Source organism: Perca flavescens, chromosome 12 (assembly GCF_004354835.1).
Source record: "Perca flavescens isolate YP-PL-M2 chromosome 12, PFLA_1.0, whole genome shotgun sequence".
Classification (NCBI taxonomy): Eukaryota; Metazoa; Chordata; class Actinopteri; order Perciformes; family Percidae; genus Perca; species Perca flavescens.
The window spans coordinates 18,564,544-18,580,457 of NC_041342.1; the positions used below are offsets into that span (position 1 = coordinate 18,564,544).

General features: G+C 38.8%; 1 protein-coding gene across 1 annotated transcript in view; it reads right to left on the minus strand.

Moving 5' to 3' along the window:
* Window positions 1–927: 927 nt before the first annotated feature.
* The window catches only part of LOC114564965 (macrophage mannose receptor 1-like), a 43,015-nt gene continuing 28,028 nt past the window's right edge, over window positions 928–15,914 (minus strand). Inside the window, exons 26-33 of the mRNA XM_028592695.1 lie at window positions 13,404–13,506; window positions 10,531–10,763; window positions 7,766–7,928; window positions 6,615–6,785; window positions 5,887–6,003; window positions 3,560–3,718; window positions 1,817–1,846; window positions 928–1,728 (exon numbers count right to left, since the gene is read on the minus strand). Of these exons, the coding sequence (XP_028448496.1) occupies window positions 1,466–1,728; window positions 1,817–1,846; window positions 3,560–3,718; window positions 5,887–6,003; window positions 6,615–6,785; window positions 7,766–7,928; window positions 10,531–10,763; window positions 13,404–13,506 (1,239 nt within the window). The 3' untranslated portion in view covers window positions 928–1,465. The remainder of the gene's footprint in view (window positions 1,729–1,816; window positions 1,847–3,559; window positions 3,719–5,886; window positions 6,004–6,614; window positions 6,786–7,765; window positions 7,929–10,530; window positions 10,764–13,403; window positions 13,507–15,914) is intronic.

Below are 15,914 nucleotides of genomic sequence, written 5' to 3' on the forward strand. Positions count from 1 at the left end.
TGTATGCAGAGAATATTACATAAGAAAGTAGTGGATTTTAAAACTTATTTTGACATTCAAGAAACACTCGCCCTGCTTCTCAGTGAATCCACTGTTACATTTTCTTGCACACAAAATGTTGCATTTATATATAAATAACTTCAACAGTGAAACAGTTAGCCTTAACAAATCACCAGTAAAAACACCTTAAACAGTCAAATTTCAATAGTTTTCCCATTGAACTTTTTGAATTCCCCTTCAGAACACAAGACAAAATAAGACTATTTGCAAAATTGAATGTGCAAAATTATCGTTTTTCTTGAGTACATTGTTTTTGTGATTGTTAGGAGTCGAAATCGCAATCAAAATCTGATTAATTTCACAGCCCTATAATGGCGTTTTAAACTTTCCGCCTCTTCTTTTTAACAAAAGCTTTCATAAAACCTGAATAACTGTTTTAACTGTGACTTCACATAAACACTGCCCTTTCTAGCAGTTTCTAGGTAGATAATACTGTTGTCCGTATAGTTTGTCCAGGTTATTTTATTGGTTCTTCTCAGTAAACATAGCTTTTAAATAATCAGTAACCACAACCAGCAGATATATGTAAAGAAAAAAAAAGTACTATATTCTAGTCTAAGAAGTGGTGGACTAAAAGTGTAACCACTTCAAAGTGCTGGTAAGTAGGGCGCCTGGGTAGCTCACCAGGTAGAACGCACACCCATATGCAGAGGCTCAGTCCTTGCAGGAGCAGCTGTGGGTTCGGTTCCAACCTGCAACCCTTTGCTGCATGTCATTCCCCCTCTCTCTCTTTTCATACCTAAGCTGTCCTATCAAATAAAGGCCTATAATGCCAAAAAAAAAAATGCTGATAAGTAAAGCTAAGCATAAAAATAAAATACACCCTGTGACCTTTAACTTTAAAGTTTAAGAAAAAGTCAAACAAAATTCAATCTTAATGCCCATAGGTATTTATTCACAATGCTTTTTAATACAATTGTTTAATTCTAATGTGCAAGACATATCTTTGGAGTCACCTACATTTTTAGACCGATGAAATGTTATCTACAGTAGCTTCAAGAACGATTTAATGCAGTTAACTCCTACTATGGTCCTGTAGGGACATTAATATTTCCGCCTTGTTAAATGTCTGGTAGACATTTCACAATCCTAGCAAGCATAGTTGTTTAAAGTAAAATATGGTATGATTCAGTTAATTAAATCAATCAATAAATTCTCCATCCATCCATTAAGATTCCCCCTGTTCAATCAATCAGTACAGTTCTTAGTTGCCATACAATATACAACAAACATAATTTCAAATTTTTTAAAATAAGACCTACAGTCTAAATTGTTTTGTTCATTAAAGCCAGTTATTGCCATCTACATTGATACTCTCATTTCACTTGGTCGTGCAAATGAAAATGTCATCAACCCTCTGCCCAGGATACATTGAATGCCCTAGTAGATTCTGCTGGTATTTACATCACACAGTTATAACAGACCCAGAGTTCTCTTCCTCTGCATTCGCTACCAGTTTATTAGTGTCGACTAGATCAGACTGGGACCGCTCATTGTTGAAGAAAAGTGGGTTGTCAAAGGTAGATAACCTTTCAGGAATAGGTAAGCGGAGGCCAGACTTCTTGAAGAGAAACAAGGCGATGACTGCCCCTATGGCAATCACAGTAATGGCCAGCACAACTGCCACAGTGATGTGGTCACGGGTTTGAGGATCCACCGGAGGATTTACTGCACAGATTCAACACGTAGATGATGAGCCAGAAGAACAAATGTATAATTATGAGTAAATTAAAAAGGATAAGGAGATGTAACTTACCAACAGTTATCTCTGGCACTTGTCGTAACACTAGAAAGATAACAACAAAAGGCGTATCATTTCAGTATAATTTGATTAATATTATATTTTACAATCAATTTATGAATATATTTTTTATTTAATTTGTTGATTTAACTAGGGCTGGGCAATATATCAATATTAATTTGATATATGAGGCTCAATATCGTCTTAAATTTTGGATATTGTTGTTGGATTACTCAACAATAACAACTCACAGCGTCACAGCGTACCAGGACTCAATTTCACAGTTTTCCCAGTGGTGTCAGGACAATTACCTTCAATTAAACATACAGTAGATAAAACAAAATAACTGGTCATCTACACATCTAAATCACCACTTGGACTGAACCATACCAACATCTATGGCCAGTTGAACAGGTCAGTAGTTTTACATATCTGGGACTCATTATGGACAATAAACTCAACTTTAAGGAACATGTCACTAACATTTAGAAACGCGCACAACAAAGACTACATGTCCTCCGCAAACTGAAAGCCCTTTCTGTTGCTCCACACCTCCTGCTCCTACTCTACAAAAGCATTATCCAACCCACCCTGCTATACTGCTCACCTTGTTTTTACACAATGCTAACTGCCACCTGCAAAAACAAACTCCCTAAAATCACACACATAGCCTCTAAAATAATCAGTCTCCCCACACCAAGCCTATCACACATGAATGACACAGCCATCACACGCCTCGCACGTACCATAGCAGCTGACACAGACCATCCCCTGAATCCATTCTTTATACTACTTCCATCCGGCTGCAGATACAGAGCACTGAACTGGACTAAAGCCTATTTAAAAAAAGGTTTTGTCCCCACCGCTATCACAATGCTGAACAAACTATAATACTACAACCACCATCTCAGTTGGCTTGCAAAGTTCGCACATCTGATATGTCTATGTGTGTCTCAATGTGATGTTTTTGTATATGTGTTATACGTTTTATGTGTTCTATATGTGGTGCTGTGCTATGGAAAGAAGAGGAAGATGTGTGGAAATGATTATCCCTATGGGACAATAAAGACTATCTATCTATCTATCTATCTATCTATCTATCTATCTATCTTGCAATGACACAAATGTTGTCTTTTCCTGATTTTAAAGGCTGCATTACAGTAAAGTGATGTAATTTTCTGAACTTACCAGACTGTTCTAGCTGTTATATTATTTGCCTTTTCTAGGGCTGTGATGGTATGGATTTTTTCACCGCAATATGGCGGTCAACCGCAACCCCCCTGTTACAAGAGTAGCGTAAGTTAGAGCGAGACTGGCAAGGTGCGTTGAGTGAGTGATGTCTGTGTGCAGTGTTGGAAATTAACATTTTGACTCACCGGCCAAGTTGGTGGGTAGATGAAAAAATCTACTATTCAAGCATATTTTTTACTGGACAAAATATTAAAGCGTGTTTTTTATAATATACATCACAAAACTGCTGGTAGCGATGTTACTGATTAACCGTTCTCTAGCTTAACCCCCGTCATCATAATATCCATGTTATTGATGATTATTTATCAACAGTTTCATTGTGTAATTATTTTGCAAAAGCAACAATAGTCAACCCTACAATATCGCCGCAATAGCAATATTGATATATTTGGTCAAAAATATCGTGATATTTGATTTTCTCCATATCGCCCAGCTCTAGTTTCAACACTATATGTGTTAACTATTCCCTGTTATTGTAAAGGCATAAAGTTAGTATGATGATCTCACCTTTTGGTGTTTTGCAAACATATCCTCTGTCATACCAATGGTTGCCTGTCAACCATTGCCCATTTGTATTTGCAATCAAACCATAACTGTTGTCATCAGGTTGACCTTCACGCCAGTTAGTGTAGTCCATGGTGGTTTTATCCAACCACTTCCAAATTCCTGGGGACAAATTTGAAATTCAGTATTTTCCTCTCTACAGTTTCTTTTTGTGTACTAGATTAAGCATTTTTTTAATATCAGGGGGCGGTGTAGATTGTTCTCTGCAGTGCAAGGCGGTAAAGCAGCAGACATGGAGCGGATATTTTCTTGAACGCTAACCAGGAGGGAAAACTAAAGATAACAAATGAGGACAGCAAGCAAGTGTATCAGGGACACACAGATGTTGGATATTTTCTATTTTTGCACTTTCATTATGGCGTTTCATTGTGGTGAGTAGTAGGGATGTCCCGAATATTTGGCCATTTTCGGTTTTTGGCCGAAATCTTTTTATCACCGAAACAATACGGCCAAAATGTTGTGATGACGCAAACAGAAACCACGCAAGATGTTCGTGCATGCGCTGTGGTACGAGGATTTACGACACTACCCGATCTGTTCCCACGCTAGCCTCCAGCTAACGTTAGTTTAGCTAATAGCTAATTCGGTGGACCGATAGGTGATTATAGCGGGCTGCTGTTAGCCTCCACCGGGAAGCTAACGTTAGTTTAGCTAACGGTTAATTTGACTAACCGCTAGCTGATTGTAGCGGTCTGCCGTCAGCCTCCACAGTTAAGCTAACGTTAGTTTAGCTAACGGCTAATTCGGCTAACCGCTAGCTGAGACAGCATGTAAACTTTAAAAGACCCTCAAAATAAAACTTGAAAATAAACGTTAACGTTAAAACGTTAATATATAACAGTTGTTACGTCAGTTCTACTTTACTTGTGCTCATTTAAAATACAATCACTCAATACTTGTCTTTATTGTTATTACTGTAAAGTCTTAATTTAGCTGTAGCCTGCTTTTCCCATTGTTTGACATAACGTTATTTTAGACCGAATCTAGCTGTCCATTCTGCCTGCACGATCCGTTCTGCGCATTCGTTATTTTAGACTGAATCTGACTGCCTTGATTTTAGTAAAGTTAGTACACAGTCATAGCCATAAATGCAATGGTACTAATAATTGGCATAATTTCTTTTGGTGTTTCGGTTTTCGGTCTTGGTTTCCTCTTTTTCGGTTTCGGCCAAGAATTTTCATTTCGGTACATCCCTAATGAGTAGGCTGTTTTTGAATTTCAGTTTGCACTGTTTATAGCCTATTTTTGGTTTACACATGCCATCTGAGAAATTCATTATTTGTGTCCTTATGACAGCTCATTCCACTGTGTCAGCCACTGCTGATGTTTTTCAATAAACAAATTACATTCATACATTTTTTTTTTTTTTTTTACCAAAAATACAACGAACTGTACAGAAAACAGTTGTAAAATCAATCAGATGTCCGTGATCTGCGTAACGACAGTACAGTGGGACGTTTGCCTTCAACAGAGCGACTGTAATAACATACTGTCATTACTGAGTTTAAACTACATTCTCGGTTATGTTTGCACTGAATAACGCATTCAATAAACAGAAACATAACTCTTGCAGCGCACATGTACAGATGTGCAATATTAGCTCACATATTAAATAGCACCCTCGTGAATTAGCCTACTGTTGCTAACGTACATTCATAAATCCTGCATAACATCGTCCCGTACCTACAGGACCTCAGACTTACTTATTGATGCACGCACAGAGTAGTGTCGACAAACTTAGTCCAATGAGGGGAGAAAAGAAAGTGTGATAGCGTTCCACTAAACGCTTTTTTCTCTCTCACTCGAGACCGCTGTGTCCAACGTTACTAGCAGGTAGAGCGATGGTCTTTTTCACAAATAGGTTGCACGTAAAGGGGGAAAAAGTAGCTTCCACTTAAGGAGCCCTATGTCTTGACTTTGTGTCTTTGCTAGTTTAAGACCGACGCACTGGTCAATTTCCCGTCCAGCGCCTGCGACTAGGATTAGTGCGTTTGACAGGGTGTCCATCGGCACAACCCTAATATATATATATATATATATATATATATATATATATATATATATATATATATATATATATATATATATATATTCCTCATTTGTTGTTGACCAAACATAGTCTGTATGCCTTTTATTATTGCAGGAATAAATAATAAAGATACAGTAATTTTGTAACCGCTTTGTTTCAGAGCTTCTGTTGTACAAGGATCATTTCCTTTGTGTGTAGCTTAATGTTTCTTTTCATGAAAGAGCAGACAATGTGACTGTACCTGTGTGAGTCTTATACAAGCCGATCCAGAACGAGGATTGGCTGTCTTGAAATATTTTAATATTGCTCTCAATGAATTCTTGCTCAGATGGATTTTCAATGCTGGCGAGATTTCCACCTTTTCAAACAAACAAACAAACAAATGAGCAAACAAAAAACAGTAGGTATTTAGTTGAAGCTAAACACAGCTCACTGATAGGGCTGGGCGATATATCGATATTATATCGATATCGTGATATGAGACTAGATATCGTCTTAGATTTTGGATATCGTAATATCGTGATATGACCATAATTGTCTTTTCCTGGTTTTAAAGGCTGCATTACAGTAAAGTGATGTCATTTTCTGAACTTATCAGACTGTTGTAACTGTTCTATTATTTGCCTTTACCCACTTAGTCATTATATCCAAATTACTGATGATTATTTATCAAAAATCTAAGTGTGAAGATATTTTGTATAGATATATATATAACCTGTTTATTATTTATTCATTTGATTTTGCAACTGTTCACTGAAATAGTCGGTTTCTATGAAACTTCTTGTGACATGTTATATTTGGCTTTGACTTTGACTGAACTGCTCTCACTTTGTGGAAAAGAAATATCGGGATATATATCGTATATCGATATTCAGCCAAAATATATCGGGATATGACTTTTGGTCCATATCGCCCAGCCCTACTCACTGATTAAGAATATGTATTAGACCATCCAAAGGAAATCCTTACCATGTCTTACACAGTTAGCAGATGCATCTGGCCACTTAGTCCTATCTTGGATAATAAGGTAACAATATTGCCTAAATGGTAGCCAGGTGTTCGTCTGGCTAAAGTGTCTAGGTGGTTCTGGATCTTCAGGGCAATATCCTGGGAAATCGCTTGACTCTGTTGGTGCCACATCTTTGAATGAGAGAGACATTGATGACACTGGGATTACCTATTTACTGTATAGTACATGACTTCAAATCCAGTGCACTGAAAAAAGCACCTACTGTATGTGTCAATATTATAGAGTGAAAGAAGTACGTCCCATCTACGTCAGAGTTGTAATAATGTTCCAAACAAGTAAACACAGGATGTACCGTATTTTCCGGACTATAAGTCACACTTTTTTTCCTACTTTGGCTGGTCCTGCGACTTATAGTCAGGTGCGACTTATATATCAAAATATATATAATTTAACATGTTTTTAAATGTTAATTCATACTGAAAACATTACCGTCTACAGCCGCGAGAGGGCGCTCTAGGCTTGTGACAACTAGAACGCTCCTCCTAAAGACAACTGAGAAAGAAAAGAGATAACAAACTGCAGGTAGTAAAATATGCAGCCGAAAACGGTAATCGAGCAGCAGAAAGAGAGTTTGAAATGAGGGAGAAACTTATGAGGGAGACTGGCGAAAAGGTGACTCTTACTGCAATGAAGAAAACAAAGAAAGCTAATCGGCTAATCGTGGGCTGAAAGCAACACGGCCAGAGGTGGAGGAACGAGTCGGGAGGGGCTCGTTCATGGTGCAGTTACGTCTCCACGCCTTTTAATACATCCATGCTCCACGCCCTGGTAGCTAGTTGTTCTGTGTGCTATTGTATAGTTCAATAACTGTTAATGTGTTACGTTAACATACCGGACACCTACCGTATTCAGCGTATTGTTCTGTGTGCTATTGTGTAGTTGAATAACTCTTGTATTTATATTCTAAATAAATGCGACTTATAGTCCGGTGCGACTTATATGTTTTTTTCCTCTTCATGACGCATTTTTTGACTGATGCGACTTATACTCCGGAGCGACTTATAGTCCGAAAAATACGGTATGTGGAAATGAACAGTAACCTTTAGGAATGAGTCACACATGAATTTATTAACATTTACATGAGCCTTACCTGTAGACTTCATGCAAATGCTGGCCATTTTCTGTCCGCAGTCAGAAGTCTTCCATTTTCCATTCACATTTACGAACACACAAGGTTGGTACATTGGTTCCCGTCTATCCCAATTGGTTAAGGTGAGACGCCAGCCGTCAATATATCGGAAATATCCACCAGTCTGAAAGCAAAGATTGATCAAACTGCATTCAGCATCAGTAATTCAAAATATAGTCGTTATTTTTTTTTTTTTGGAAATATTTATATAATTAAGTATGAACTCTCACAGCCCTCTCCCTCCCCTTTTATTCTTCTTACAATTAGCAAGTCTCCAACATTGCTGAAAAGTCAGTTAAGAAAAGGGGACAGTGCTTTTGCTGTTGCAGCTCCTAAACTGGAATGATCTGCCTCTTCCCATTAGACAGGCATCTTTACAGTCTGTTTTATTTGTATTTTAGGATTGTGTGAGTTATGTATTGTATGTATTTGATTGATTCCTCTGTACAGCACTTTGGTCAACATTGGTTGTTTTAAAGTCTTGAGTTAAGTCTCGTTCTCACGTTAAACGCAACACGCAGGGAGAGGAGACGGTACCATTAATGTCACCGGCTAGTTTAACCTTAAGCAGCTGTGTTTTGTTGTTTAACAAGCCCAGGTTAACGTTAACGTTAGCCATATAGTCTAGCCCAGGGGTCGGCAACCTTAGGCACGCGTGCCACCATGGGCACGTGGCACCTTAACCAATGGCACGCTGGCAATATGTGTGCAAGAGAGTTATTGATGTGTTGAAATCATGGTTGAAATGCTGAAGCACTCTCTCATCCGCATGCCAAATTACAATGTTCACAGTTGCCGACCTCATAGGTGCCGATACCATGGGTGCTCCGGAGCTTGAGCACCCACGAAAAATAATGAGCACCCACGTGTGCCATACTGCCAGTTAATTTTTACATTATTTTAATATTAAACATTGCAGGTGGTGCTAAGTGGAGCGTCTGTCATAGTGTGATTGGTCATGTCGGTGGCATTGATTTATAATTTCCCACGAAGCTGATTAAACTTCTCATCTCCAATCCTATCTGTGAGAAGGGGCGCTGTCCTGAGTTGAAAGATAGCTTCTACGGCGTGTGTGTTCGTGTCGGCCGCTGTCCATTTCCTAAGGTTCTGAAATGCAAACATTTTTGACTACTTTTTTTTTTTTTTTTTAAAGGGTGTGCGTGTGTGAGCACCCACGGAGGAAAACAAATCGGCGCCTGTGCGCAACCTGTTATTTACGGTAGTTTGATTGACTCATATCTCTGACTGGGAACAATACAAAGAGGATTACCAACGGCCGCTGGGGCAGATGAACTAACGTCTTGTTAATGTAAGGTGGCTACAATTAAACCTTCGTGAGTTAAAAGCCAATACTTATCAGTGCACTCCCCTGTGTAGACCGGCATAAACATGTAGATAGCGATAATTCAATCTGCTCTGTCTGCTCGGTACACTCTTGTCCATTGCGCTGTTTTACGCAAACACAGCTCTACTCTGCAAATAGCAAATTTTTACAAAACAAGCTAAAGCAAGAGCTGTTGGTTTGTAGTTTTTGTATCTTAGTTTGCAGGGATCTTGAAATTTGGACAAATTCTTATAAACTTAAGCTGTCTGAAGAAACCATCCTCTCCGCTGGAGCGGAAAATATGGATGCATTATAAGACCAAAACAAATACATGTGGCTACTTAATATGCACGTGAATGACGCAATCGTTATGTTTGTGTACTTCATTCTTGATAATGATGCTGGTTGTGTTATTATTTTGCCACAGCATCATTTCATTGAAAATGAGACATACAGGACCTGCTTATCAGTCCATTCATCATTAAAGCTGGGCTTTTCCACAACTTTTCGCTTCAGGCTCTTTGACAGTGATATTTTTGTCAGCCCATTTTCCACCAATCAGGACTGCATACTAAAACCATGTTTCCATAATGATAATAATAATAATAATATACAATAATAATAATTACAAGGTCCTGATTATTACAGATTCCCTGGATATTACATTTTGATGTGATTTCATAAAAGAAATTATGTTAACATGGCACACTAATAAACAAGACATTTGTTGAGGGAAACCGCAATAACAATGATAAGTAATTTACATTTTTAAATCACAGCGCCCAATGGTGTCTGCTCTGGCTGTTCTAGTGTTAAGGAGATTGAAACCACATGACTTATTCCAAATTTTTATTAACAGTATAGGCTGTATTGGTATACCCTTATAGGCTATATATCATGATTTATTGTGAGAAACCCAAGCCATTCTATTTAAATTTAGACATTCAGCACCCATCATATAGCCCAAATGGAATGATCTTTTGTTTTGTGCGTGCATGTGTGTAATGAGAGGGGTTAGGGGGTTAGGACTTGATTGCACAGCTTTGTTCCTATCAAATTTTATTACATTAAATTCATTTTACATACTTGTGAAGGAGTGGGACTGGTTTTAGGATGACTGAGCCCCTGATAATGTTATTGCTGCAACTTTGCACATATTTGGTGTGAATGTGTTTGTAAAATTGTATGTTTTGTATTCCACTTGCATTGAATATTTATTGCTCTACCCAACTGCCCAGGGACTACAGGTGGAAAATAGCAATTGGGCTACATCCTGTTGGATGCATTTCTCCTTGTTTTAAACAATGTTAATTTTTAATTATGCACTGTCCCTGTTTAAATAAAATTACATTACAATTTCTAAGGTAAGCATCTTCAGTTTAAGAGGCTTTCTGCTCTGTACCTCCATTTTGTTCAGTCCAATCCACAGAGGAGCGTTGAGATTCAAAGCCAGCAGCTCAACATAGGCCTGTGACCACTCGTTTCGCAGGCTAGCCAGTTTGGCACCATCACCTTCGCAGTGCTTTTTGGCTTCATCCCAGTTCATTTGTTGAGTAACAACCTTGATAGACTCATTAAGTATTTTGACATAGTCGGTAGAAGTTGTTGGTTCAGGTGAGTCTGGGAGGGATGGGTCTGTTTAGGGTGAGAAATTAGATACATTTAGTTTTTCTATCCTTGTTAAAGGTCCCATGGCATGGAAATTTCAATTATGAGGTTTTTAAACATTAATATGTTCCCCCAGCCTGCCTATGGTCCCCCAGTTGCTAGAAATGGCGATAGATGTAAACCGAGCCCTGGGTATCCTGCACTGCCTTTGAGAAAATGAAAGCTCAGATGATCCGATCTGGAATCTTGCTCCTTATGAGGTCATAAGGAGCAAGGTTACCTTCCCTTTCTCTGCTTTGCCCGCCCAGAGAATTTGGCCCACCCATGAGAGAGAGAGAGAGAGAGAGAGAGAGAGAGAGAGAGAGAGAGAGAGAGAGAGAGAGAGAGAGAGAGAGAGAGAGAGAGGCTTTCAAACGAGCAAAATGGCAGTTGTCAAGGCCACACCCCCACTTTCCACCTTCCTCCTCAATAGCTACAGACACAGAAATGGCACATACTAAGGAAAGCTCATTGTGGAACTGGTTCTAGTGGCTGTAATTCTGCACCAAGGCTGAATTTCGGTAAAGAGATTTCAGATCCAGTATTAGGGGACCACTAAGGTCTATATAAAAGCATCCAAAGAGCACCATGTCATGGGACCTTTAAGTTCAAGAGCATTGTTGTATAGATTCTTAAGTAGGGCTGTGACAACCACAATACTGCGGTGACGTAAAGCTCCCGCGGAGCATTTATTTATTTTTTTATTAAATTCTTTTCGCTGGTCAAAGTTACAGGAGTGCATATGTAAGAACACGATAATAATTGTTTAGTTATCATCATTGACTGTCTTCTATCATATGTATAAGGGATTCTGGATTTTAAAAAAGTGTTTGTCACTTTGGCTTTGCACAAAGAGGATGGACCATCCATTAAACATATCGGGGGATTTCTTTTGTGTGTCCAATTATTATGAATGATTTCTAGCTTTTAGTACTTCCTACTTTTAGAACTTCCCGTTCCTAGCTGAGATTTACGGCATAGCGCTTCAGTGTTTTACCATTGTACTTCACACTGCATAAATTAGATTAAATCGGCTAGCTGAGTTTTCCTCTGTTTATAGCCTGCCTTCTTTTTTTTTTTTTTTTTTAGCCTAACATTGTTAAAACAGAGCAGATTATTTTGGTAGAGAGAGCAACAAGTTTGCTGAATGACAAGTCACCCTCTCTCTGCTCAGCTGCTAGTCTGCTGTGCTGCAGAGAGCCTCTGCTCCTGCAGTGTGTAAGCCCTGCCCTAAAAATCTTTGACAATAGAGCTTTCTAAACTGTCTGTGAAATCCATCAAAGGAGAGGAGAAAAAGTAGAAGAGACACTGATTTAAGGTGTTTATTATATTCCTATGGTTAAGACTCACTTCCTTAAACCTGCAATAACTACATTATTTTACATGTTTTTGTCAATTTAGGGGCGGTGACAATAAGAGTTAATAAGAACATAGTCCCTACATGAAACTGCTCACAAAAATGTTTGTGGATTAGCCTGAGTAACCGGATCATGATTTTCGGAAAGAGACACTGCTGTGGAGTTTTTCAGTTATTTGTTCTAAAATATTATATATTATCAATTGACTTTGCTTCATGACCCACGTAGCGAGGTGGGTTGGATCAAGGTCAGGCAAGGGACGATTTCAATATGAATTGCACACGGCCTGGGTCGCTAACAGCCGGGGTGGGACAAATGATGTGATTGGTTGGAAATGAGAGTCGTCACAGGTCATCGCACACTTTAAAAAAACAACAACAACATAGATTTTGTCTGCTTTACGCTGGATTTTCACAGGCAGATTTAACAACAGCAGAGCAAAGCGGTTCAGTTCATTTCTGCCCATCTCCAATGTTGACTCCATGAGTTGAACTTTTGCAGAGCGATAGCTTGTAAAAACTTAGTGAAAATAAGCTTGGTTTACGTTTCTCAGCACAGCTGCTCTCACTCCCCTCTTTCGCACGAGACGTCTCCACCCTGCTATTTCTTTCTCTCTCTACTGTATAATGACAAATTCAAATACCTACAAAACATTAGTAAATGTGGTATACAGCTGGACTGGAGTATTTGACAAGTTAACTGTTCACTGAATATGACATGTAAAGCCCTGCCGGTTTCACTTAAGGTAATTGTTATGCATAGCTCCCTGGTAGTGACCCAGGTCGTACCTAAATTGTCATGACCAGGACTATACCCATGTTGACTGACTTGGTTGGAATTTCCAAACGAAGAATTGAACACAGGTCAGATAATCAGGGCCCAACCCAGGTCATTTGTGTGAAAGAGGTATTAGTCATGAACACGCCATATACCATGTGCCTGTTGTTATAGTGCGTGTGCCCACAACTATGGTGCACACTGTTTAAGCATGTGATAGGTGAGGCGTAGCTGATGGTATTATGTTTTGTCTGTTAGGGAAATACAGAATATCTGGTGAATGTAAAAGTTTAAATATAATAATTAATAATAATAATAATAATAATAATATCAAAAAATTGGAATATAGACAGGGATCAGGGTAATCAAAGTACCATGGCAATCTCTGTATGTAACAAATACAAATGGACAATATTGTGCCAGCCATTGTGGATTTAAAACCTTCTAGTCCATATTAAATGCATTCAAGAGAAAGGGCAGAGAATAGGCTTACCAACATTTTTAAGACAGACATATCCATTAGTGTCATTGCAGGAGCTTTTTTGCCATTTCCCTACACCAGTTTTGGGATTGGTAGTCATCACAACACATCTTTTCTGTTGAAACACAGCAATGGTGAGTTAAATAGAAAACTACAGTAACATCCAGGTGACTGACAGCATCTTTCCCATAAAAAAAAAATTACTAATTGGCAAAATATTATCATTAGTTGACCAAGACATCAACTATCTCTACTGACTAAGAGGAGGCAGCCCTAATGTCACTGCATACACATTTAAATCACCAACATGAACAAACCAATTAAAATAGCAGGGGACCCAATCATTTATATACAGTATACTGTATTTTTAAAAGGGTTAATTGTAAATTCTTGATTTATTAATTATTTTATTTATTTAGACATATTATTATAATTATCTTTAGCAAATAATCCAAGTCAAGACAAATTAAGTTGTATTGCACATTACAGTGTGTCAAAGTATTTACTCAAATCGTTGGCCAGTTATATAGTTCAATACCCATTATCTTAAATGAAAAATCAGGATCTCAGAAATTTGTATGTATATAAACGGAAAATATATTACAAACAATACAGATGCATATTATTAATCAAAAATAACCCCAACTTGTCATAAAGTGTATGTTGGCTCCAAGTCTAAACAAATTAAGTGGTATTGCATAGGCATGGGCAAGTTACCAGTTTTAAGGTATACCACGGTATGAAACGGTATCAGACTAATTCAAGGTAATGTAACGCTGTCTTTGAGTGAACGTTTGCAATCAGCTTTGAGAGTTAACGTAGCATGTCTGATAGTGAAACAATTACTTCATGCTGCTACCGATGCGGATAACATGGCTAATGTCAGCTATTTTCCTGCCTAACTTAACTTTACTAAGCAGAAAAGTACACATTTTCTGCAAAGTTAGTACTTTTATTGTGGTGTTAAAATAAATTGATCTGGTAGCACATCTGTTGTTTAAGTGTTTCACCGTTGTGTACATCTGGTTTTGCGACTATCTGTGTTGTACAGAGAGAGCACATATATGTGTGTGCACAAAGTAAACACACACACACACACTCTCTCTCTCTCTCTCTCTCTCTCTCTCTCTCTCTCTCTCTCTCTCTTTCTCCACATGTGTATGTGTGTATTTACATTGATAAAAATAGAATTGTAGCATTATTTATATTATTCATAGTAGGGGTAATTGTAGTGATATATCTTTTTACATATAAACAATTAGATCCTACGGAGCCCCCCTGGTCCCACTTTGTCAAAAAAAATTAATAATAACTATCTCGTGGCCACAAGATAATTCTTCTTCATATTTTATAGCCTATATTTATACTTTTTACATGTATATATGTCACAAAGTGGAGCCAGGCAGCCAGAGTTTTCTTATGTTGTATATAGTGTGGTGTTTTGGGTGTTTTATTTTGTATACAGTGTAGTGTTTTGGTTTGCCTGGCACAGAACTGAAGACTCCTCCCAGCGCACCTTAGGCAGATCTCATCAGGAGAGATGCTGAGGAACACGGAACGCGCTCCAACACACCGGGAGCGCATTTTGATAATGAATGGCTGAGACTCAAGGAGGAAAGAGGAGCGGATAGAGAGCGAAAAAGAAACGTTGGGGACGCTACAGGAGTGCAGGACGGACCACAGATAGACGGGCAGGACAAATTTAGATTTCGAATACGTGTGGTCTAGGGATGGGCATGATTAATCGACGATCGATAATTGATCATTAAGAATTTCGTCGATCACAATTTGTTATCGATAACTAATGCAGGTTACGTAACGTAGTGTGAGTCTTGAAGCAATGAAATGAATTTCACTATGTGGCAGCAATTAAACATTTTTTAAACAATTGATTTCAAAAGTAATCATGAAGAGGTCATGGCGAAGTGTGGCGTGGGACCATTTTGATTTAAAAAATGACTTAGTTCACTGCAAACACTGCGATGCCGTGTATAAGAACAGCACGGCCACGACTCAAATGATGTACCCTGCAATGGTGCATCCTGCTCTCAGTCTCAACCTAGCATTGTATCGGCCTTAGCACGGAGGAGCTGCGATGCACGAGCAGAGAAAATTGTTGCTGTGCTGCGAAACTGGTTGAACTGGGAGAGGCAGTGGAGACCGGTAGGGCGGCTATCCCACAGGTTCATGGAGACAAGGCTGTGACACGGACGAGGGGAGCGCAAACACTGGAGTGGCGGCCTCCCAGTCCTCTGCTATGGCTCAACTCCTTTGGGAGCACTGTACCTGTGCATCCTGGCAACGTCCCCTCAGAGCGGGTGTTTTCGGCGGCTGGACTGGCGGTCACCAGGTCGCGGTTGCGTCTGACCCCAGATCATGTCAACATACTTATCTTTCTCAACAAAAATCAGTAGACTGGTGCAGAAGTTGTATCTGAGTTACTAGTTATGTTTTATGAGGCTTTGTTAAGTAGCCTAATTCATTGTTTAGGTCAATCTCTCTCACCCTCTTTCTTGACTCTGT